The following is a 22,670-nucleotide window of genomic DNA, read 5'->3' on the forward strand; positions in this document are numbered from 1 at the left end:
ACAATCAATGACAGAGTTTTAAAAAACAGGTTTTCTCCCAAAGGAGTTTTAAAAAATGTTTTTTTTCTTTTAGTCTTGTTTGAGTAGTTGTGCTTTTATTGAACTTTCCCAGCTAAAGAGTAAAGGAGAGCTATCACAAACCGGTATCTGTAACGTTTTGGGATCGACAGGTTGCTGGAACGGCAAGGACTCTGGATTCTGTCGATATAACTTCTCCAGTGTAGGCATCAAGGCTTGCCGGAGTTCGTCCGGCTTGAAAACTGCAGAGGGCAGGGATTATATAAAGTCAAGTTAAATCCGAGTTTTTGTGGATATTGTGACAATAAATGAAAAAATTATTAAATGACTCCAAACTTACTTTTCTTTGACCTCGGTGCCTTTGTCGGTTCCGTCTTGACAGCTTGCTTCGACGAGGCATCATTGCTAGACTGACCCGCCTCCGTCTCCAGCTTCTCGTCAGCGGGTTCCTTCTTGATGACAATCGTCCCTGTCCCGCCTCCTTTGCCTGAGCCCTTTCCTCCGCCCATGCTATCAGGCTTGGAGCTGTACCCGCAGTTATACGGATTTCCCTCTGCAGACTCTTGCTTGACAACTGATTCGATGCTGCCGGGTGCTGGCGTTTTCTTACCCCCTTTGGGGGTGGGAGCTGTTTCTTGCTTAACAGGCTGAGGCGTGGCGGCAGGCGTGATGGATTCAGATGGTGGCTGAGTGACCTGCTCTGCAGACGGGGGCTGCTTACCTAGACTTACAGGCTGCAGGAACAAATTATAAAATCGGTTAATCTCCCACAGATGGTTCTTTTCTTTTTTCGGATCCAATATTGAAATAAACTGTTTTAGGATGAGAAAACTTTAAAATAAAACACCTTGGCTACCTAAGGACAGATACAAGATATTTACCTGAGATTTGCCGTCCGTCAAAGGAGCCTCTGCTGTGCCATTGCTGTTGGATGTGGGCGTCGGCTGGGGTACAGCGGGGGTTTGTGGCGTGGCGACTGGGGTTGGGCCAATACTTGCCTGTAACGAGTAAAGAATATAATAAATACTTCTGGTTCATCTCAAATGTGCCTATGAGTGAACATGCTCCAATCTCATGGCTCTGCTAACCGCCGCATTCTCCGCTTACAAATTGTGCAAGTGCCAAATTTCTGCACTAGCTGTGTAAGCAAAAAAACTCCCTGCTAAGCTGTGAATACGCTTCAGTAAGCGCCGATTCTTTGGTTAGGGTGAGTAGAGCAATGAAATAGGGCCCTGGTTGTATAAGGTTCTGAATTTAATCTTGTTTCGGACAATCTTTTAAGTGGTTCTTTGACATGGTTCTTTTTCCTTGATTCTGATGACTGGGATGTTAGTGGTATGTTGGGAAACTTAGGTACTGGGTTAAGAGGAGCCAACGACCTGAAGTAGTTATAATATTATAAACACTTGTATTGCGCACATCCTGCTGGCTGTTGAAGGCACAGTCAAACCAAACAAAAGAAAACAGACACAACTAAATTAGTCCTTGGAAACCTGTGACATAAGATAAGTTTGAGAAGAGATTTGAACTTTGTGATACAAAGACAAGATCTTAGATTAAGTGGTAGAGAGTTCCAGAAGAAAAAGACCCGTCTCCCCAGAAGTGTGGAGACTTTGGTTCATTGTAGTAGTTCCCATAATACTAGATAAGGGAAGCTTAGCTTACCTGTGGTAATGGATTACTGTTGTTCTGTAGCTTCCCACCCTGGTTCCCGACCGTGGCCTGAGGCTGCTGCACCTGTGTCTGCTGCTGTGACTGGGGTGGTTGCTGTTGCTGCTGCTGCTGCTGTTGTTGAAGCTGTTGTTGCTGCTGCTGTTGTGGTTTTGACGTCAAGGCCTGCATGCCCTTGTTAGGGGCTGGCTGCTTGGCGGCACTGGGCAGTGGGGGGAAGTTGAGGAATGGGTTCTGGTTGGTCTGAGCTTGATTCTGCTGCTGACTAGGGGCCACGCTGGGTGGGGGTGTTGGCATAGAGGGAACCGAAGGAGGGCCAACGGACGGTGGTGCAGGGGTGGCTGGGGCAACACTTAACGGGCCATCTAGGAAAAGATAAGAAAAAACATTTGTTTGTGTTTTATAAGAAGATACTTGCTTGTAGTCTACATTCATGCAAACCTCCAGGGACATGTCACACGAGGCGATTAACAGGCAACCAGATCCAGGCAATCTCCAAGAAGAAACTTCATTCACTATTTAGTTTTCTCAATATTTCCCAAGGATAGTGAGTTGCAGTTATAAGAATGTCTTTTGTGCTGCCAAAGTGTTTTTTGTGCACTGTGTGCACTTGGTTGCACCTAAGATGCCTAAAAAAAGTTGCCATGTGTGACATGGCCTTAATAATCGTACGTAATAACCGGAACTGTATGCCTGAAAGCAAAAATCGCATTGAAACCCAATATCTTATTTGTATGCCTGAAAGCAAAAATTGCATTGAAACTTAATATCTTATTTGTACAATCTAAAGTCAAATTTCAGTTGACACTAATGCTTTATCAACAATAAATTAATATTATTTTTAATGTTTCACAGATCAAGTGGATAGATTTTCTACATACTCTGAGTAGGAAGTCGTGGCGACTGCTGCTGCTGCTGTTGCTGCTGCTGCAGTTGGGCCAGGGCTCCTGCTGCAGTCGTTGGCACACCGCCAGCTGCGGCACTGCCTCCCGTCTCCTGCATCCTCTTCTGCCTCTTCTCCTCGAGCTCCTTCTGGATCTTGTAGATCTTCTCGGCCAGGAGGTGATAATACTCCTCCTGTGTTACAAACAGATCAAGGCAAATGATCAATAATTTATTTGTTTATCACTTCAATTCAATGCAATTCAGTTTATTATAATTATCGTGTTAAGTGTGCATCTTACAATAATAAACAAAATACAAGATAAATTTGTAAAATAGAAAGGAAGAACTATGAAAAGACAAACGTGACAAAATACACAAGTTAAAAAAACCCAAGAAAGCATAATCATACATTCAACACAGGCATGATACTTGATCCTTGGAAAAAAATAGGAACATTTTGTTGAGTATAAGGGCTGACCTTGTTTTCTTTTTTACTGCCTGCCCTTCTTTTTATATCTTTACTGTTTTCCAATCCAGATGGTTATGTTAATATAATTAATGTTTTTATCCTTTTCGCATAAATTATTTGTAATTTTGTATTTTTATGTGAATTGCCAAATAAATAATAATAATAATAACAAGTGTAGGCTTTAATAGACTTTTCAGGCCCTGGATTGATCCAAGGGTAAACATATCGGAAAACAGACTGAGTAGGAAGAATGTTATGCATGCCAACAGCACATTGAGCGCCAATCACAGGACGAATAGGAAGCAAGAAGAAAAGCTCAGTTTTAGAAGTGGGAAGAAAAAAGCAAGAGCGAATTCCCTCATATTCAGGTAGGGAGTGAGGTAGGGAGTGAAACCTAATACACATGAACGGCTCCGATCTGAGTTGGGATTCGAACCAGAGTGAACGAAGTGAAAGTTTCTTTTCAACGTTCCGTCACATTCGACATATTCTAGTGTCTTAAGCATTTCTGACAAACAGTGTTTTTTTATCAAGTGGCGACAGTTGTAGCCTGACTTACCCTGCTGCTTGCTTGCTCGTACATGTCCTTTTCTACTTTGCGGGCATACGCAACTAGATTTCCCATTCGCTTGTCTTTCATGGCCTGGGGGTCCGGTGATGGAAATATTGCTTGAACTCTGAAATTACAGCGAAAAGTTGAACAAGAAAGTTAGACAAGATATACACAACAAGACCTTTAAAGGGAAGGTACATGTTTGGTAATTACTCAAAACAAATATTAACATGACTTGGTAATGAGCATTGGAGAGCTGTTGATAGTAAACAACATTGTGAGAAACGGCTCCCTCTGAAGTAACGTAGTTTTGAGAAAGAGCTAATTTCTCACCAAAATAATAAAAGACTTCTAGCTAGAAGTCTTATATTCCTATCTGAAAGCACACAAATTCGTCCGACTGGGCTGTTTTTTCTTTTATCATTTTCTCGCAACTTCGATGACCAGTTGAGCCCAAATTTTCACAGGCTTGTTATTTTATGGTTACGATGGGATACACCAAGTGAGAACACTGGTCTTTGACAATTACCAAACGTGTACAGTGCCTTTAACATTGAATGGTTGAAAGCTATGGAGATGGCCGAAATATAATATTTATTTGGTTTGTGGTAACACCATACGTGTATCTACTTGCTAGGTAGGTTCTCGTACTTAGAACTTGTCTTGCTTTATATTGTATTACCACGTAGTAGATTTTCAGAACTTTATATAGCGCTATTTCGAAAGGTTTCGAACAGGGTTTCTTTTTTTTTTTTTTTTTTTTTTACTTTTGATGACAAATTATGTATTATAAAATATTTGAAAATAAAATGCGAGTACATAAATAATAAACAAAATATAAAATTAAAATACAAAATTATGTACGTAGATAAAAATAATTACTCAAAATTGAGATTCCAGGCACCAGGTTTTTTTCTCATTTCCTGTCCAGTTTTAATGATGTGAAACTCATGACTTTATTTTTTTTAAAGGGTTTGTGGTAGCCTAGGTAAATGCAAATTTGGTTATAGAAAATTTAATAACAATTGCAACTTAAAAAGCGTTAAAAGTATCACTGGTGCTCACAGCTTAAAGACAAGATGATTCCTCAGATCCTGGGTGACATACTGCTGCCACGGCTGTGTGTTACCGGTTATCGGCATGGCAATGCCGATGTTGTGGCTACTGTTGCCGCTGGCGTTGACTCCCGGCGTGAAGTTGGAGTTGGCCAGTGCCTGCGCCATGGCATCAGTCTGCTGGGCGCTGCTGGTGTTCAGCGGCCCAGTGAAAGTACCTGGCACATTACCAGAGGTTTCTGTTCAGACAAAAAAAAATAGACGACACATAATAGTAAGAACACTTATAATGCGCAGGTATCATCAAAAGTGAGGCTCATAGGGCAATGAAGGAAACAAGAACTTCTAGTAAAAAGCAGCAGTGAAAAAAATGGGTTTTGAGAACCTCTTACACAAACGTTTATCCAGGCCTAACCCTTAACACTATGTAAAAACTGCAATGGGCTAGTAAACACCACTTCACAAATTGCCCTGTGGAACACTAAAACTGAGCAACCTTTTTTATTATAATGCTCATACTTCAAATGTTCAAATTTGAATAACAATTTAATTTCGAGTGTGTAAATTTAACTTCACTTGATCATTTAACTTGTTGTGATTGCTACCATAATTACATAAAAAAGATACGTTTATGGCAACACATGTTTAATTAGATTGTTTTTCACAGAACTCGAGAAAGCACAGAATACACAGTGCTTAGCTACAGTTCCAAACAATACCCTCACACAAACATACTCCTGAACCACAACACTAGACTAGACTGAGGCCACTTACTTAAATTATGAGGCATCCCTGGTGGCCTGGTCTGATTCTTGGTGTTGTAAGGGATGCCCAGGGCCTGGTAGGCCCTCTGCATTGAGTTCTGATCAATGGTTGTCGACAGTGCAGTGGAACCAGGCAAAGGACCGGCCATGGCACTATGCAATAATTTCTCTGTAATGGGGGAAGACATAAGTGGAAAAGGTTTATCATTAATGGGTGTGTTACTCTTGGGCCCTACTCATGGGTCTGTGATTTTTCCTCCTTATATAAAAAGGAACTTTCAGAAGAAATGGACAACATTCTTCAATGATTCTGTGCCACATACCACAATAGTTATAGAGCATCATTCACATGGTACCTTCCCATCCTGAGTAGATTAAAAAACCATGAACACTTTACAACAAAAACAAACAAAGCATAACATTTTTCCTTTAAATAACCCATATATTCAAGCAGGAACAAATGAAAATAAAATAAAAAGATAACCAAAAGGGTAATGGTTTCCTTTTGGTCTTAAAAGCACTATGCAGTCCAGAACCCCACCCCTTCCCACCTGCCACAAAAACCCAACCTTCCCAACACCGTAACCCCCCCCCCCCCCCGCCCCCATCACATCCTTGGATCTTTTTCTGTTAAATGGTTTCTGTTAAATGGTTAGATGACTGCACACAAGAAACACTGACGACAGTATGCTCTAATTCTCTTCAGAACAAATTCCTGAAGAATCACAATCAGGACAAACTCCTGAAGAATCACAGGCCTGTTCATCCAGGGGGGGGGGGACCCTAGTAAGGGGAACATTTACCATGTCGTCGGTCAGATGCATGCTTGAGCGGTAGGCAGACTGGGCAATCGTTCCTTGTGCAGTTCTTCCAGTGAGTGATTATTTGCCTTGACGAGGCACAGTGGGCAACTGTAGAGGAAAAGTGCAGTGACAAAAAATTTACCATTAAATTAACAAACAAAATTGACCAAATTGTTGTATCAAACAACCATTCATGAAATTAATGGTTTCCCAGTACACCAACTGGCACCAGATGTATACAACAAAAAATGATTTTGGTGACACTATTAATTAATACTGACCTTGGCAAGACTTGCCCTCTTGGCAATTTGTCATGTGGTTGAGAACGTTCTTCATGGTGCGGCAATGGGGAAGGGAGCACTGCTTGTTCTCCCCGTTAGCCTGGTTCTCCCGTCGCTGGCACTTGTGGGCGTGCAGCAGTAGCACCAACTGCTGCTGGATGAGCTTCCGCTTACCAAGGTCGCCCGGGGAGGTCTGGGTTCCACCTGCAGCCGCAGGCTGGGCACCAGCTATTGCCTGTTGAGGACCTGAAGCTACACCTCCCTGTTGAACAAAATCAAACATAAAGATATAGAACTTGGTTTTCTACCGATTCTCCATAAAAACGTAACCTACGAGTAGTACTAAGTAAAACTATCACATCAAGTTATGACTTGCACACTATATAACACTTGCATGTTGTTTAAATAGATGTTAAAATTGCATCTTTCTCCCTGATGCAAACTTGCCGTACCTACCCCCTCCAAAAAAATAGGATTTAAACTGCCTCTACCTACATAAGGTCTATTTAGTGAGACACTGCTTTAGGTTGCGGGTTTGAATTCAACCCCAGTAACATGCATATGATTTTGTTCACAGAACTCGGGAGAGTACTGAGTATACAGTGCTAACAGTGCTAACATGAATCGGTGTAAGGGCTTGCACGTTGATTTAACAACAAAAAATACATTATCAATTTGGCCTATAAGTTGAATTTCTCTCAGGAATTTGTTTAGGTAACATTTGGGCCAAAAACATATTCAGCAAAGTTAAACAATAACAAAAACACAAATTATCATATCAAACAAACTGTCATTTTCCTAAGCTGCTTTAAATTTAACTGGAACCAGTTTTCAAATAAAAACAAAATAACTTTGCTGCTTTGAACATGAGCACTGCAATGACTGTGGAGAACTTACCATTGTCATGCCCCCTGATATGTTCATATTGAGGTTGCCTGCCATGTTACCGGCCACGTTGCTGGTGATGTTGGAAGGCAGACTCGTTGGGAGATTACCACCGGCAATGTTTCCTGGCAAGTTCCCTGAAGCGTTTATCGCGGCTGCAGCAGCAGCGGCGTCCCTGTTGAAGCCGCCCACCATATTGCCGTGCATGCTGCCGGACATGTTCTGAAGGTTCCCTGGAAGGTTCCCCGGAAGGCTCCCTGGGAGGTTCCCCGGGAGGTTCCCCGGCAGGTTCCCCGGCAGGTTCCCGGGCAGGCTCGCTGACAGGTTGTTGGAGAGGTTTGGTGTCATGTTAACGTTCGGCATGTTGAGGTTATCCAACATGCCCCCTGAAAAAGTTGTTGTTGCCGAGGTGGGTATGTACGTGGACATGACGTTCAGGTTCAGAGAGGGAGTTGAGATGGTGGTCACTTGGAAAGGGTTGTTTAGGCTGGGCTGGCCAACAGGAGGAGTGCTTGACGGCCGTACGATCTAAAGAGAGTAAAATCAGAGAAATTAAGGTCAAGCAACAATAGTTTGAGAGGATCTGCAAAACAAAACCTGTATTGATCACAACAAAACAAAGCAATAAGATAATAAAAGCATGCTTGGAAGATGTCTTTTCTTCATCGGTTCCAAAGCTCTGGAATATCTGCTACAACCTCTCAGGAACTCCATCTCCATTTCTCAGTTCCGAAAGAACTTAAAACCTTCATCTTCAACCATTAAGTTCATTTTTTCTCAAAAGCGCTTTAATATCCTTGGAAAAGACGCTTTAGCAAATTCCTCATTATTATTACTAATATTGATAAGTAAATTCTTACCTTCTGCAGGGTGTTTTGTTGATTGATTGATGTCAAATTGCCAAGCATCGGTGCCTGCGAGGACTGGGGCATTGTCCCAGAGGCGAGGAGGTTTTGAGAATTGGTCATGGCGGAAGTGTTTGTCACAGTGTTCCGAACCCCCATTGAATTATTTGCACTATTTATAGAAAAGGGTCCGTTCATCACTTGGTTTGCACTGGAGATGATGTTGCCCGGTGAGTTTGCACTCGTATTCAGCTGGGTGGATGAGGAGAAAGAGGCCGTCGAGAAAGTGACCAAGGTGTTAGCCATACTGGCGCTGGTAGCATTAGCCATTGTCCTAACGCCTAGAGTTTGACCATGGCTCAGCATGGATCCCATGGACATGCTCGGGGAGCTGGTCGCCATCAGATTATTCGGCAACGAGGTGCTGACGAGCACGGGACTGCCACTGACCTGGTTTGGCTTAGGGCTGTTGCCGCTAGCCGTGCTGGTGGCCGTGGGAGGGCTTCCGACAGTTCTCGACGGGAACTGAAGAAGCTTGGAGAGCTGCTTGTTCTTTTGCATCATATCAGAGTGGGCGTCTGCATTGACTGTGGATGATGTTGAGTTGGTTCCATTGGTTGGATTGCCAGACCCCATCGATACTCCCACTGAGAGTGAGCTAGCATTGTTGGAGCTTGGCCCGATCAGATCATCAGGCAACTGGCCTTCAAGATGCAGTAACTGCAAAAGCTCTGAGAAAGGAAACACAGACCAGTAAAAATACATATTCAAAAGCATTTCAAACCGTGCATACATATACATATATAGGTCTTGTCAACAATTCTTAATTAACTACCAATGAAACTATACAAATTACTTTCAATGAAACCAAATGGTTATTTACTTTTCATGACAATACATGGCCGCGCATAATGTCAAATTTTTGTTTACAATACTATTAAAGTTCAGTTACCACAACTTCTACAATTATTTATCAAGTGTTTACAGCGACACCACATTGCACTGGAACACATTCAAAAGCACTAAAAGCACACGAAAAGAGTCAGGGTTTTAATGCAGTTACATAGAGATTGTGTAGTTTGTTTAAGCATGGTTTAAGTAGCAGGCAGTAAAAGATCAGCAATAGGGTCTCTGGGTCCAGTCCAAGGCCCAAGATGAACGGTTTTAGCCAGAGAGACTTGAAAGTGTCCGGTGGTCAGTGTCACCCCCTTTTAAAACATGGGTTGTGTAAATACACTGCATCACTTACTATAAAATACGTTGCAAAGGTAGCCTTTTTATCCAACATTAAGGCAAATCAGAACACTGTATCAGGTATGCTTAGTTTTGAGAGGGCAAGGGCACATTTAAATGCATTTTCTCCTTGGTAGAGGGCACCCTATTTTGAACCTGTTCAGCTCTACTGGAACATTTCAAGGGCACAAGGGCAATAAACCAGAGGGCATGACGTCAATCGCCTTCGTTGCCTCTGTGAAGAATGTCTTTATTCAACCATGTTCAGAAGCTCAGGGATTCAAAAAAGCCCTACAGTATTTTCCTAACATTTCCTAGCAACCGTTGCGATTGTCTTTCCGCAGGCAGAATACAAGGCAGTTCTCCCTTCTTCATTCGGTTACTTTAGGAAAAGTACTTGACACTCTGGTTTAAATCTTTGATCATGCTAGCAGACAAACCACCAGCGGCTGAACTAAGAAATTGCTTTATGTACGCCAAGAAGTGTTTAAGACAGAAAACCAAGTGCAAAGTCAACATACTTTTCAATCTGTTAGAACCGGCCGGCCAATTTCATGCAATTGGAAAAAGTAAAAAAAGGAAAAAAGTACACTGTCCAGAACTTAAATCTAGATTTAAAATTAAGGAACCAAGTCAAATTCAGATTGATTTTTCACGGTCATTGAGCAATATTTGGAACATCATCATAAATGGCCTGCATACAGCAAACAAGGAAACATAAACAACTTAAAATTAGAATCTCACTATTTTTGTCAGGACCAAGTAATTTGAGATTGACCAATTAAAACAAGTATTACAGCCAAAAGACTAATATAATCAAGAACACTTGAAGGAGAAAAATGTTTACTTCTACAATACAGTTTTTCCCCACTGGCACCTCTATAATGGAAATTACGAGTTTGTACCTGGAACCTTTAAAAGGGCACCAAGGCAATGCCCAGGGGTATGCAGGCAATTGCATCCATTGCTTCCACAAGGCTTTGGCCATGTCACTGTCTCTGACATACATGTTATACTACACTCTCTCTGGCATACATGTTATACTATTTACAACCACTCTATAAAAATAAATTTAAGATCATGATGAATTTGTTTTCCACTGTGTAAGTTTGAGTTTTTAAGGTCGACTTAAAACAATAATAACTGTGGCTTCTTATATAGATGAAATAAATGTGTTGACATACGTCATGTAAAGAGATAATTGAGCACTGTAAAAATGCACAAGAAAATAGTATACTTTATTTAGAGATCCCTTTGAAAATGACTTTAAGCAATTGCAGGCATGATGCTTCACTGAGGCATTGCAATTGCCTCAATGCCCCTGGTCATGTCTTGGTGCCCTTGAAATACTCCAGTAGAAATTTACAATTTTCTGATAGAGTATTTAAGCTCTTAATAGAGTGCCCTTTACCAAGAAGAAAATGCATTGGTGCCCTTGGCCTTGCAAAACAAAGCATGCTTGCCTGCAATCGCAGCTATTTCCAAGTTAATACACCGATCAATTAGGCTCCGCCCATGGCACACGTGTGAGCAAGAACACGTGAGCCTCTCCAAATGCCATTCTGCGAAACTCTGCTGCGCGCGCCAAGCATGCGCGCACACATGTCGGACTTTATAGTTGTGCAATGGGTTTTAATTGGTCGATATGCAATGGGGGGGAACATAACGGATCGGTCTATTCACCTACATGTACCCATTACCCAACCTAATGTGTAAAATATGGCCGTCAAGCTTTTTCATTCATGATACTTGAATGGTATCGCAAGTCTTGCACGTTCACATTTTTTTTATCACTTTGGTTCCACGTATTGCTTCCACACAAAGGAAACAAAATCGTGAGAGACTTGCACACTTTGACCCCTTGCACTAATATCACAAAAGCCATGCTCACCATTTTCAGAGTCAATAGTAAGCTCTGTGTCACCTTAAATGCACAAACTACGGGTGCGTTCGTTTAGCTTCCCTGGGTCGACCCGGTCTGCCCCGGTACGTACGATTAGCTTCGACGGGGCTCACCCAGGTCAGCCCCCAGTACCCTGCTTGTGGAGTGGGTCACTTGGTGCATGCCGTCACCACGAGAGGGCGAGTGTGTTCGTTCGATTAGCTCTTGTCGGGGGCTCACCCGAGTGAGCACCGCAGGGTAGACCCAGGGAAGCTAATCGAACGCACCCTATATAACACTCGTGGGCATTGACCCCCCCCCCTCCCCTTCACAAATGGTGCAACTAAATTTAAAATGGTATCATCAGCATTCTATGTGGTCATGAGCGTAACAGCCTTGCGTACTGCAAACTATGACGTTCTTATGAAATCGACCTAAGAAGTGTTCTGCAGCTGATTTCACAAAATGCTAGGATTTATCGTATCACGAGTTAGGACGAGTAACCCATCCTAACTTAGGATGGGTTCAATTCGTCCTAACATCTTCAGATATGGAACTGAACGCGCCCCAAGTCCTAAAATTAATACTAAGTTTGGAAGAGTTTGGTAAAATCGTCGGCTGGTCTACCACTTTATGTTAAAGCAGAGGCATGAGAGAAGTACAAATCAGTGCAACGACAGACATGTCACATAGGGCTTGAACTTTTAGTCTCAAGCCAGTTAACTCAGGAACAGAACAGAACAGTCTAATTGTCTTGTGTTTAACAAAGTCCACTTGTCTTGTGTTTAACAAATAACTAGTACCCCGCTGCACTATAAAACTCTATTTCAAATGATTTTCAAATGTTGACTTTGAGTTTGGTTTGGTAGACATCTTTCAATTGTTGGGTATCAAAGCATTCCAAGTACCGTACAGTGGACGATTTCGCTTGTATCAGAGCAAAATGCTATGCAATATGTATCAGTTGCTATTAAAAAATCATCATGTGCTCCTCAATATTAGAATTGAGTACACACAAAACATGTTCAGTCAAAAGATTTTGTCACATGTATGCAATAGTGCTGGATGAAAACCTTCTCTGCCGCAAGACAAATGAGATAAATCTTCTCTTTAGTACTTGTTCAAATTTAAACATTAACTGTGTAGAAAGTTCTGTAACATTCTGGTTCAATCCAGTCCAGTACAAAAATTGAGCTACAAACCCTGCTGTCCTGTATATTGGTCGATGACCAATTTCGTTGAAGTGCACAGCAAACGTTGCTTAGAAATTTCCTTTTCATAAATAGTACAAATGGAGTGCTGTTTTTGGTGGTAATTTCATTTTGGTAAGCAGGCTGTTATTATGCTAAGCTTTTTTTGTGCTCGAGCAGCTCTATGAAATTGGCATGTTTATTTGTTTTCATCTCCACATTTCAAATTCAAGATTTAAACCAAAGTGTGAGAATTACAACTAAACTAAAGTGTTCTTGGAAAGGCAGAGTATGAAATTGTGTTGGTACATGTTGTTTACATGTTACCCTGAGTGACCCAAGTTACATTGGAAATTAGAAAGAGATTTGGATGATGATAACTATAGACAATAAACCGTTTACATTTGACTCACAACTCAACTTGTGCACTTAATTTGATTCAAAAAACAATACAAAACTGAGGGACCCCCTCCCCCCCCCCCAAAGACAAGCAAAGCGTAGTCGGCAAATTTAACAGCATACATTGAGAATAGTTTTAATGCACGCCTCCTGAAGTTTTTTCTTCTGCGCAATAAAACCTCAATGTAAAATTAGGACTTTCAGGGTTAAATTAGGGCAGAATTCAAACAGCCCCTTTTTATTTCTGGATGAATAAACATTGCATCTCTAGTCAGGCAGATTGTGAAGACACTAACCTACCGATACTTATTGCCAAGGCATTGTAAATAAAGTATTTGATACCAGAAATCGTCTGACAACTTCTTTTTAACTTGTTTGTATGAATGACCCAAAATATTTGAAAAACTTGGTCATAAATGGTGGTCAGATAGGGATTGTTAGTACAAACAAAAATGCAACTATAAATATAACTGGGAAATTTCATAACCAATTGAAATTTATAGGCCAGTGTAAACTGAGTAAACCATCTTTACTCCATTTTTACAGATTGATACATTATTGTGTCAGGTCTATGTTTGAATATGAAGACATACCTTCAAAATGGCACATAGATTAAAATATTTCAGTTGCAATAGAAAATAATACTTTACATTTTTAAAATGTTCTGAACACCAAAACACAGCTTCGTTTGAAACCTGTTCATCATCAAGTCTTCCGAATTCCTAACAGAAATGTTTCAAACATTCAAAATATTGTTATTCTTTGATTAAGTCTTGTTCAAGGGAAATAAACCCCTCAATTTACCACCAAACATTTGAAAAACAACATTGTAAAAACCCACCTCCCTCATTTTCAGTCATTTTTTTAAAACTAGGTAGTAGGTACCTACGAACTCAGTTGAGTTGAGGCTAATGCCCATGTTGTAATTGCATGAATTGTAAGTCATCATGATCAAAACGTTTCTCAATTCCTGTTTATTTTGAAGGCCTAGTTCAAATTTTCTATTACATATTTGACTTTAAACCTTAAGTGAATTTAAAGAGTAATTTATCAATAAAAAAGCCTAAATATATAGCTCACAAAATGGCTTGTTTGAAGTTGTATTTACCTGTACTTTCATTGCTGGGCGTCGAAATCGGCACCGACAGCTTCGCTCTCTTGTTCGGCGGACCTTCCAGGTCGGCCATGTTGAATAAACCGGACCGCTCCGTTTTCGTAGTTGATGCGAAGAAGTCACAATTTCAGTCTTACTTAATACCTGAATCTCCAAGTTTTACCTTCTGAAGATCCATCGGTAACCTGAGAGGTGAAGACTCCGGATAAACACAAATGGTAATACCATCGCGAGCCGTGGAGTGGTTTAAAATCAACGTATCCTGTAGCAGTGAAGACTGACCCTAATTTCCCGTGTACAAAGCAGAGTGTGAAAATGATCGCCGTTTTCAAATCCTTTTTGTTACATGATGAAACGCCTTTGAAACCCCCATCCAGCCATAGGGGATGAGTCGATTTAACACGAAACAACTAAGATGGGTTCCGGATCAAATGATCGCCAAAATGATGAGAAATTTCCGTTGAAAATGCCAGTTTTCCCCCGATCGAAATTGCTTAAAATGGCGGCTGTTGATGAAAACTTTTTACGCTTGTACTGTCAGAGGACTAACAAGGAAAGCTTCCGGAAATTTCCGAACGGCCGAACAATAATTTATTCAAGATTTCCTCATTAGCATAGGTTATAAGGCACGCGAGTCGCGTTGCTATTGGTGGATTCGGGGTGAAGCGTGGAAAGATTGGCAGGTGATTAATACTCGGAAAGAACCGATCGGTTCGGGAATGCTCGGAATTATCCGAAATGGCATGCTGGGACGTTTTTAAATACCCAGCGGCCCTAGCGCTGAGAATTTATTTAATTTTTTTTATTTATAAAAAAAAAATAATAAGATAAAATGAAAAGGAGACAATTTCTTATTTAATGATAAGTAAAACAAATCCGATAGGTATTGTTTGGTGTGTTTTTAAATACTATCTTGGCTAAATGTATTTATTGGCTAAATGTAAAAACATTCTTATTTTTGAATAGTAAATCCCTAAAAGAAAAACTCTAAATCAAATTTCTCTCATTTCAAATTCTGTAACTGGGTGATCTTGCACAAGATCATTGACCCCAGCAACTGCAAATAATTTTTTTATTTAAAGTATAAAACAAATATGGGGGGGGGGGAACATGAACTATTTAAGTAAAAAAACAACAAAACCAGATCAAGTTTAGCAATTTTTTCCCCTCTTTTTTAATTCAGACTTTGTTCAGGATTTATCAAAGGGATATGTTTTCTCTTGGATAAAAATTAATAAACTAAATTTAAATAAAATTTATTTCAGAATCATGGTCTTCTTACTAAACTTTTTGTGCATCTTTTTCCTCAAAGTTGTGTTCTTTGTTGTTTTTATATAAATGTGAATATTGTATTGTTTTTTTGCTCCTTACCTGCTCAAAAGTCAACACTTTTCTTCAAATTCGAGGCTGATGATTAAATCTTGGTATCTGTTTTTTTTTTTTCCTAGATGAAAATAAATAGGTCATTTTCGAAGACTCTACACTTACAATAAAACACATGACACAATCTGTAGTGATTAAGATTTCAATCATTTTTAATGACATTCAGTGCGATAACAATTCACCCATTGTAGTAACCTAGCTTTTCATTTACATATTTTTGTCTCTAACGACTAGTTTTCAGTTCTCAATTTTCTTTTTACTTGCAACAAGACACTGTTTTATGACTACAGTAAAAACTTTGATTGAGTAACAACGAAAAGTTCAAGACACTGGACACTTTGTCAAAGACCAGTCTTCTCACTTGGTGTACCGTATCTCAGCATATGCACAAAATAACAAACCTGTGAAAAGTTTAACTCAAATGGTCGGCAAAGTTGCAAGATAATAATGGAAGAAAAAACACCATTGTCACACGAAGTTGTGTGCTTTCAGATGCTTGATTTCTGGACCTCAAGATCTAATTCTGAGGTTTCGAAATCAAATTCAAATATTTTAGTGGAAAATTACTTCTTTCTCAAACTACGTTACTTCAGAGGGAGCCGTTTCTCACAATGTTTCTCAATCGCTCTTCATTGCAAGTTAACAAGTAAGTTTTATATGCTAACAATTATTTTGAGTAATTTATACCAGTAGTGTGTAACAAAAAGGATGGGGAACCAAAACAAAAACCTAATAATACCACCCAAAATTTTTTGTTTAAATAAAAAAAATTAAAAAAAGAAACAAATATACCAAATCCCACTGGCTTTACTGTGGGACCAATTGCATTTATGCCAATTATAGCCAATCCTATAACATTTATGTTGTCTTTGAACTCAAAACTCTAATTGAAGTTTCACCAAACTTCAGAAATGTGCACGCTAGCAGCACATAAACAAGCAAAACAAATACAACCAGACTTAAAATTAGCTTGAATTAATCCATGTTGGCTTCAATTGTCCTACATTTCCCACCATGCCCACACGACACACCCAATAACTGATTTTGGTTTTTATTCTAAATTACCAAATATTCTAATGTTAGGCCTAGTCTCAAATAACAATGTTCCTACAAATGTTTCTGACCAACGTTTGGTCAAAGTTGAAGTTTCAAGAGTCCATGTTGTGGTAGTTCATGTACTTTTATTAATATTTATGTCTACTTCAGCCAATCAGAGTACATCTATTGCTGTTGCTAACTCGAGTACAAAATGTCACCCTTATGCAAACAAAACAAGATCAACTTTATGGAAGAAAGAACAGAAGGTGTTGGTCAACTAACATTTTTTTAAAACCCCTCCTAAATATCACTGGGTTTTTTTTAGTTAGCTATTTAAAAACATGGCTTAAAACTCTGAAACACACAACCGGGATTGAGCAACACTGGCTTTTAATGCACACATTTTGAAAATCATTTTTTTAATTTCTTATGTACCATTTACAAAAATGAAATAATCACCAACAATATTTCTGCTTGAAATGCCCTCGGTAAAAAGAAAACAGTAACACTCGCGCAAATTCTGGTACATCACTCTTTCTTTAATTCCAGTTGTTTTTACCTTTAATAAGGGGAGTGTCGCAGAGGCCATTAAGGGCGGTGAGAAACCCAAAAGAGACAATATTTGTGCAGTTATGCAAACAAATATTACCAATGCTACACCGGGGCAGGCCCAGTGCTTCCTAGCAGAGACAGGCCACAGACCCATGAGTGCCAACAAGAGTTGGACTAAGTATGCCTAAAGGCCACCTCCCACGCCCTCCCCCACCACCACCACACCCCTACACTGTTTATTAGTCAAGCTCCAAACTCAAATTAACTAGCAGAGAAAACAAAAACCATTCACAAATCAGTTACCTCCATGCGTTTTTTTTTTGGTAACAAAATCTTTCTACTAGTACTCATTATTCTGTAGAATTATTATATCAATCTCGAAAACACAGAGCATTAAACTCTTTCTTATTTTTTACTATAAACAATTGTAACCTCTCATAATTCATTATACCTTACTACTAATTGGCTATTTCCACCAGATATACATATAGTTAAGTTCTAACTTATAAAAAAGTTTTTTTGTCGACAGGAGTAAACATTAAATTTTCAAAATAGTTTCATTTACTTCAGTAGGATAGCACTTTTCTTCAGGATAACTGACAGACAATACACATTTGCACATTGGAAAGTGAGGTTTTTTTTAACAATTAGTTGTCAACAACTCTAACAGTGTTAATTTACATATTGATATAAAGATACGTCATTTTATTTCATTCAAAAAATTCATTTGAAGTTTTAACCTGTTTGACTTCATGGCCCCAAGTATGCATAACTTAAATATTTTGATAAGGCATTTATGATTTTAATGTTTTTAAAAAAGGTAAACTCTTGTAGTAGCATACCAAGCAAAATTCAGGAGGACACTGAATTTCTTTCCTGCAAAAAAAATAAACAAACAAAAAAGAAATTTACCGCATTTTTAACGCATGAGGGCGCTTTCAACGTCACAATTCCTTGCATCACACTTACAGTTTTAATCTTATTTTGACTGCTTATGTGTTATTTTCTTGTCTCAACGGCCAAATAAGTAATAATAACAACAATGAAAAACCCCAGTTCATTTGCTTGTTTTCACGTCAGGAAAATTTGCTTCACAAACATCCTCATACAGTCAACATTGCTGCAAATTGACATGCCTCTTCACAAACATAATGCCATATCTAAATAAACTTAAATTTTCATCGCATAATGGGTATATTCAGTCTAATGTCTAAGTCAAGTCAGTTTTTCAAAACAGTAGATTCGTGTAGTTAATTTCAAAAGTTGTGCATACTTAAAACACTTACATATTGTTAATCTTTATAAAATATGTGCCTTTAAAACAACAAGAGGTATAAAAACGTCTCTATCTGGTTGGGTAAATCAATTCATATTTCACATAAATTATTTATTTATATAAATATATTAAAACAAGTACACGGTGGTACTTCAAACCAATAGTAATGTGTAAAATAGAAACATGTGAAACATTTATTTACGATACCAGAGTTTGTAGTAACGCGCAATGCGAGTCGTAACCAAGCTTTCTTGTGTGCATTGGACCCAAGTTCTGATGGCTGGAGTCATCCCAGTTATGACACTTACGTCATTGAGAAAGTCACTTAACCATGAATTGCTTCTCTTCACCCAGGTATACAAGTAGGGTATATGCGATGGTTAGAACAGTACTGTGTTGGATTAATCCCTCAACGCTAATATTTAAGCAGAGTGCGGTTGGTTGCTCCCCAGGAAGTTCAAGAATTTTATGGACCGGTTTAAAGTATGCCTGATACATTGTAGAAATAACTTTGCTATTTGCTAGGATATGTGCAAATTTTATCATTGTTATTACTTAGAAATCTCTCTTTGTGTTGTGGTTCATATTTTCAGAACCACAAGTCAAGAAGAAATTTCATGTACATGACACTGCTTACTGCATAATTCTGCGCTTTTGGGTTGCCTGAGGGCAGAATTAAGCGATAAGCAGAGCCATGAAGTTGGACCCATGTGCCACGTGACTATAGGATTATTTTTTACAGTCAATGGTGATTCTGTTGTTACCTGTTTGCCGGAACTCATGTGTTTGCCATGCAGTGTGCATAATGCATTGTGCGAAACTCTTTCAAAGGAAAATACATGCCAAGCAATGTACAAAACTTTAATGGATAAGTTGGTATATACATGAAATGATGTGCATTGCTTGGCATGTCTTTTCATTCGAAAGAGTTTTGCGCAACACATTTTTAGGCATTCCGCACTTCGCAGTAAACACAACAAACACATGGATTTCCGACCTTATACACCTACATGTAGTTAAATTACACACGGTAATCTGTGTAGTGTGTGTCAAGATAAATAATAATATCATTAAATAACTTACTTTGTTATTTCATACGGTGCACTTTTTGTAACAGTCAAACTATACCAACCTTAAAAGACTGTTAAACAAGTTTTTCATACACACAATTTCCCCGCCAATCGATAATATGGGTTCGGGCCATAACAAACCAAATCATAATGTACAATATTTAGTAAGTTTATTTCATATTTTTACAACGTTTCTGTGAAGAACAAAAACAGGGTCGCTAAAACAAATTAAATATTAACAGAATGGAAGCACGCACAAAATTTATAATTGAATTAATAAAAATTATGATAACAATTCATATAAGAAAATTAATATTGTAATATTGCCCTAGAGAAAACAAAAAGCCACACCATTGAAAAGATCAACGCACACGTTTGTTTATGTACAACTTTACAATCAGAATTCTTTACAACTTTGGTCAAACTTGTTTAGCTCCTAAACGTTTACTTTGACACCCATTTTAAAAATAATAATAATCTCCCTACAAAAACCAGATCCTTCCATCATTGCTAATGCAGATTTTAAACGGACCCTTCCGACTGGCTTCAGAGATGCTATCATAAGTTGTAAATAGTGGCCGTTTTTAGAAAGCTAAGTTTACTTTTGGGTGAAGAAACTACTTTGAATGCATCATGCCAATACATAAAATTATGTAACCTGATTAAAACTTGAAAATAGATTCATCATCTCTTTGACACTGAGATTTTGAGCTACCCAGAAAAAACACATTTTCAATACTAACCACCACTCACGGATGTAAGGATATTGATGGTACTTAGTTAAACTTAGCGATGGAGTTCTGGTTGTCGGAACCTTTGCAGAGACCAGCAGTCTAGGGAAGTTTGTGGAGAGAGTGTACATAAATCTCTTTACAACATCCCTAACAAAGATTCTACCTTTTAATTGGGCTTAGAGCACAGCACAAGATTCGCAACATGATACACGCGCAGCAAACAATGTACTATAACAGTGGCAACCATATACTATACCGATAGCAACCAGTGTACTATACCAGTGGCAACCAATATACTATAACCATAGCAACCAGAGTACTATACCAGTGGCAACCAAGTACTATACCCACATCAACCAGTGTACTATAGACCGTATTGAATAACCCCTTTTTGCTATGAAAAGTCGCCATCTTGTAGGCAAACCGTATATCGTGCAAACGCGTACATCATAGAAGCACGCAACACGCAACATTCCCGGTTTGATTTCTATGGCACGCACACAGACACGCACACGCACAGACGCCATCTTGTAGGTCAGATATGTGAGCCGCGTGACGTCATATTCAATACGGTCTAAACCCATATCAACAGCAGCTTCTTGGTACCTACACAACTAGGCACAATATACATGTATGTATGGGATGTTATAAATAAAACAAATATTGACTGCTTTTACTCCTGCTGCAGTTACAACTACAACTCCTGAGGTGATCCCAAGCTCACTCTCTTTCCCTGAGGCAAAGCCAGGGTGAAATAGACCACACCGGGATCACTGATGCACCATAGCACTCAAAGCAATCACTATTTGTTTACTATAAGTTGTGGTATTTTCAAAAAAGAGATTTTGATGCTTACGCTCTAATCATCTTCAGGAGACTGCTGGACTCTTGCTGTTCACCCAACAGGTAGTCTTAGCTCAACCAACAAACACTATTCAACTACTCATTGTCTAGAGCATATAAAGAGGCACTTAAAAATAATTGAAGTTATCTGAGAGTACTTTATTACTATTGCCGTTTTGTCATAACTCTTTACGGCTATTTACGATTTTTTTCCAAGACATCTGAGACACAGTAGTACATTGCATAACACCAAACCGTTACATCTACAACTTCTTTTATACATTATTTACAAGCCACTTGGACAAAACATTTTCATGACAGACGCTGTCTAACAACATATAATAGAGAATTGGCCCGACATAATGCATGTTTGACCAAAATATGCCACTCAGTTTTTTTAGCTTTCATTTTAGAATTATTTCACGACACTCCTAACTGTCAATCAAAATACCACGATTATAAAAATTATTATTATCTGCATTTGCTGTGTACAAATAAATTGCTGCAGCAGTGGCTATGGCTAGATTGTCATAGCCGTAGCTGTAGCCATAGCCACTGCTGCCTTGATTCACACACTGCTAAACAGTAACACTTCTATCAAAAACATTTGGTTAGGGAGGAATTTTTTGCTTGCTTCATGTAACTGCAGAGCTGCCAACATTTGCATTTTGCAATCAGGGAAATTTAGTGCAACAATCAGGTAGAAATTTAGAATTCCATTCAACATAATCGGGAAAAGTTTCCATAATCAGAGGAACTTTCAAATTTGTTCTCCAGAACATGGAAAGATTGATGTAATTTCAGGTACATTTCTGCAGAATCAGGGAGATTTGGCAGCTCTGGAAACTGTACACTCATGAACCATTTAAATATTTGGGGCTGTTAGGAAACTTTGTGATGCCATATTTCTTCCTCTTTTACGGAGTTCCACAAGACCACATCAGAGTTTGAGGCTGGTTTCCGTTTTAATGCATTTACAAGTGCTAAGATCAAAGTTATGTGTGTGTAAGAAACCAGACAAAGACGGCTTTAAAATTTTTACAGATTTGTATAAAACATTATCTCAACCTTAAACCCAGTTTCAAAACGCTGCAAAATAGAACTAAGCAGGGAACCAGGTAAAAGCAAATTACTTTAATATACATTGTCTTCTGACTGGTAAACCATTTCTGCTAAGCAAGGTTTATCTATGATAAGTTTATTCAAGAGCTTAGCAGCTTTGTGAGATTTTTCCCAAGTTTAACAATCAAGAAACATCTCCTATATTGCAACAGTCTATTTACTCCAGTAGGCCTATTTAACAAGGAAAAAAAAAACAGTTTGAAAGGTGTAGATTAAAAAAAACACGCTGGTTTAGTAACCGGTTTGTGTCACAGGTTAAAATCTTACCCAAGTAATTTAAATTTTCCGAGACGGAGCATGACAAACAAAACATCTGCCTCACAACCAAGGCTGGTGAACCCTCCACATTGTAGACACTTAAACCCTACCTTCACGATAAACTTAAGCCGAATCCAAATAGTCTGGCTGCGGCTAACAGCTCGATAACTGCTTTCTCTTCATGATGCATCTAGGGCCGATGGCCACAGCCATAAACCAAGTATGGCTTCATTCAGATATGGGTACAACTAGTCGTAGCTGTAGACGTCAATTCGAATACGGCCATAGTTTCCGTAAGAGAGCCATAGAGACAATGGAAAACTTTGGAACACTAGGTGGCAGCAGAC

At 39.1% G+C, this 22,670-nt stretch overlaps 1 protein-coding gene across 4 annotated transcripts in view; it reads right to left on the reverse strand.

The window, feature by feature from the left end:
• The window catches only part of LOC139935954 (histone lysine acetyltransferase CREBBP-like), a 31,899-nt gene extending 17,316 nt beyond the window's left edge, over positions 1-14,583 (reverse strand). For all 4 annotated transcript variants that reach the window (XM_071930619.1, XM_071930617.1, XM_071930616.1 and 1 more), the window contains exons 1-13: positions 14,042-14,583; positions 8,245-8,960; positions 7,397-7,912; positions 6,500-6,761; positions 6,219-6,326; positions 5,426-5,584; positions 4,662-4,890; positions 3,603-3,720; positions 2,571-2,766; positions 1,684-2,054; positions 900-1,016; positions 359-752; positions 142-260 (exon numbers count right to left, since the gene is read on the reverse strand). In XM_071930619.1, coding sequence (XP_071786720.1) covers positions 142-260; positions 359-752; positions 900-1,016; positions 1,684-2,054; positions 2,571-2,766; positions 3,603-3,720; positions 4,662-4,890; positions 5,426-5,584; positions 6,219-6,326; positions 6,500-6,761; positions 7,397-7,912; positions 8,245-8,960; positions 14,042-14,120 — 3,384 coding nt within the window. In that variant the 5' untranslated portion in view covers positions 14,121-14,583. The remainder of the gene's footprint in view (positions 1-141; positions 261-358; positions 753-899; positions 1,017-1,683; positions 2,055-2,570; positions 2,767-3,602; positions 3,721-4,661; positions 4,891-5,425; positions 5,585-6,218; positions 6,327-6,499; positions 6,762-7,396; positions 7,913-8,244; positions 8,961-14,041) is intronic.
• Between the last annotated feature and the right edge of the window lie 8,087 nt (positions 14,584-22,670).

Source organism: Asterias amurensis, chromosome 4 (assembly GCF_032118995.1).
Source record: "Asterias amurensis chromosome 4, ASM3211899v1".
NCBI lineage: Eukaryota > Metazoa > Echinodermata > Asteroidea > Forcipulatida > Asteriidae > Asterias > Asterias amurensis.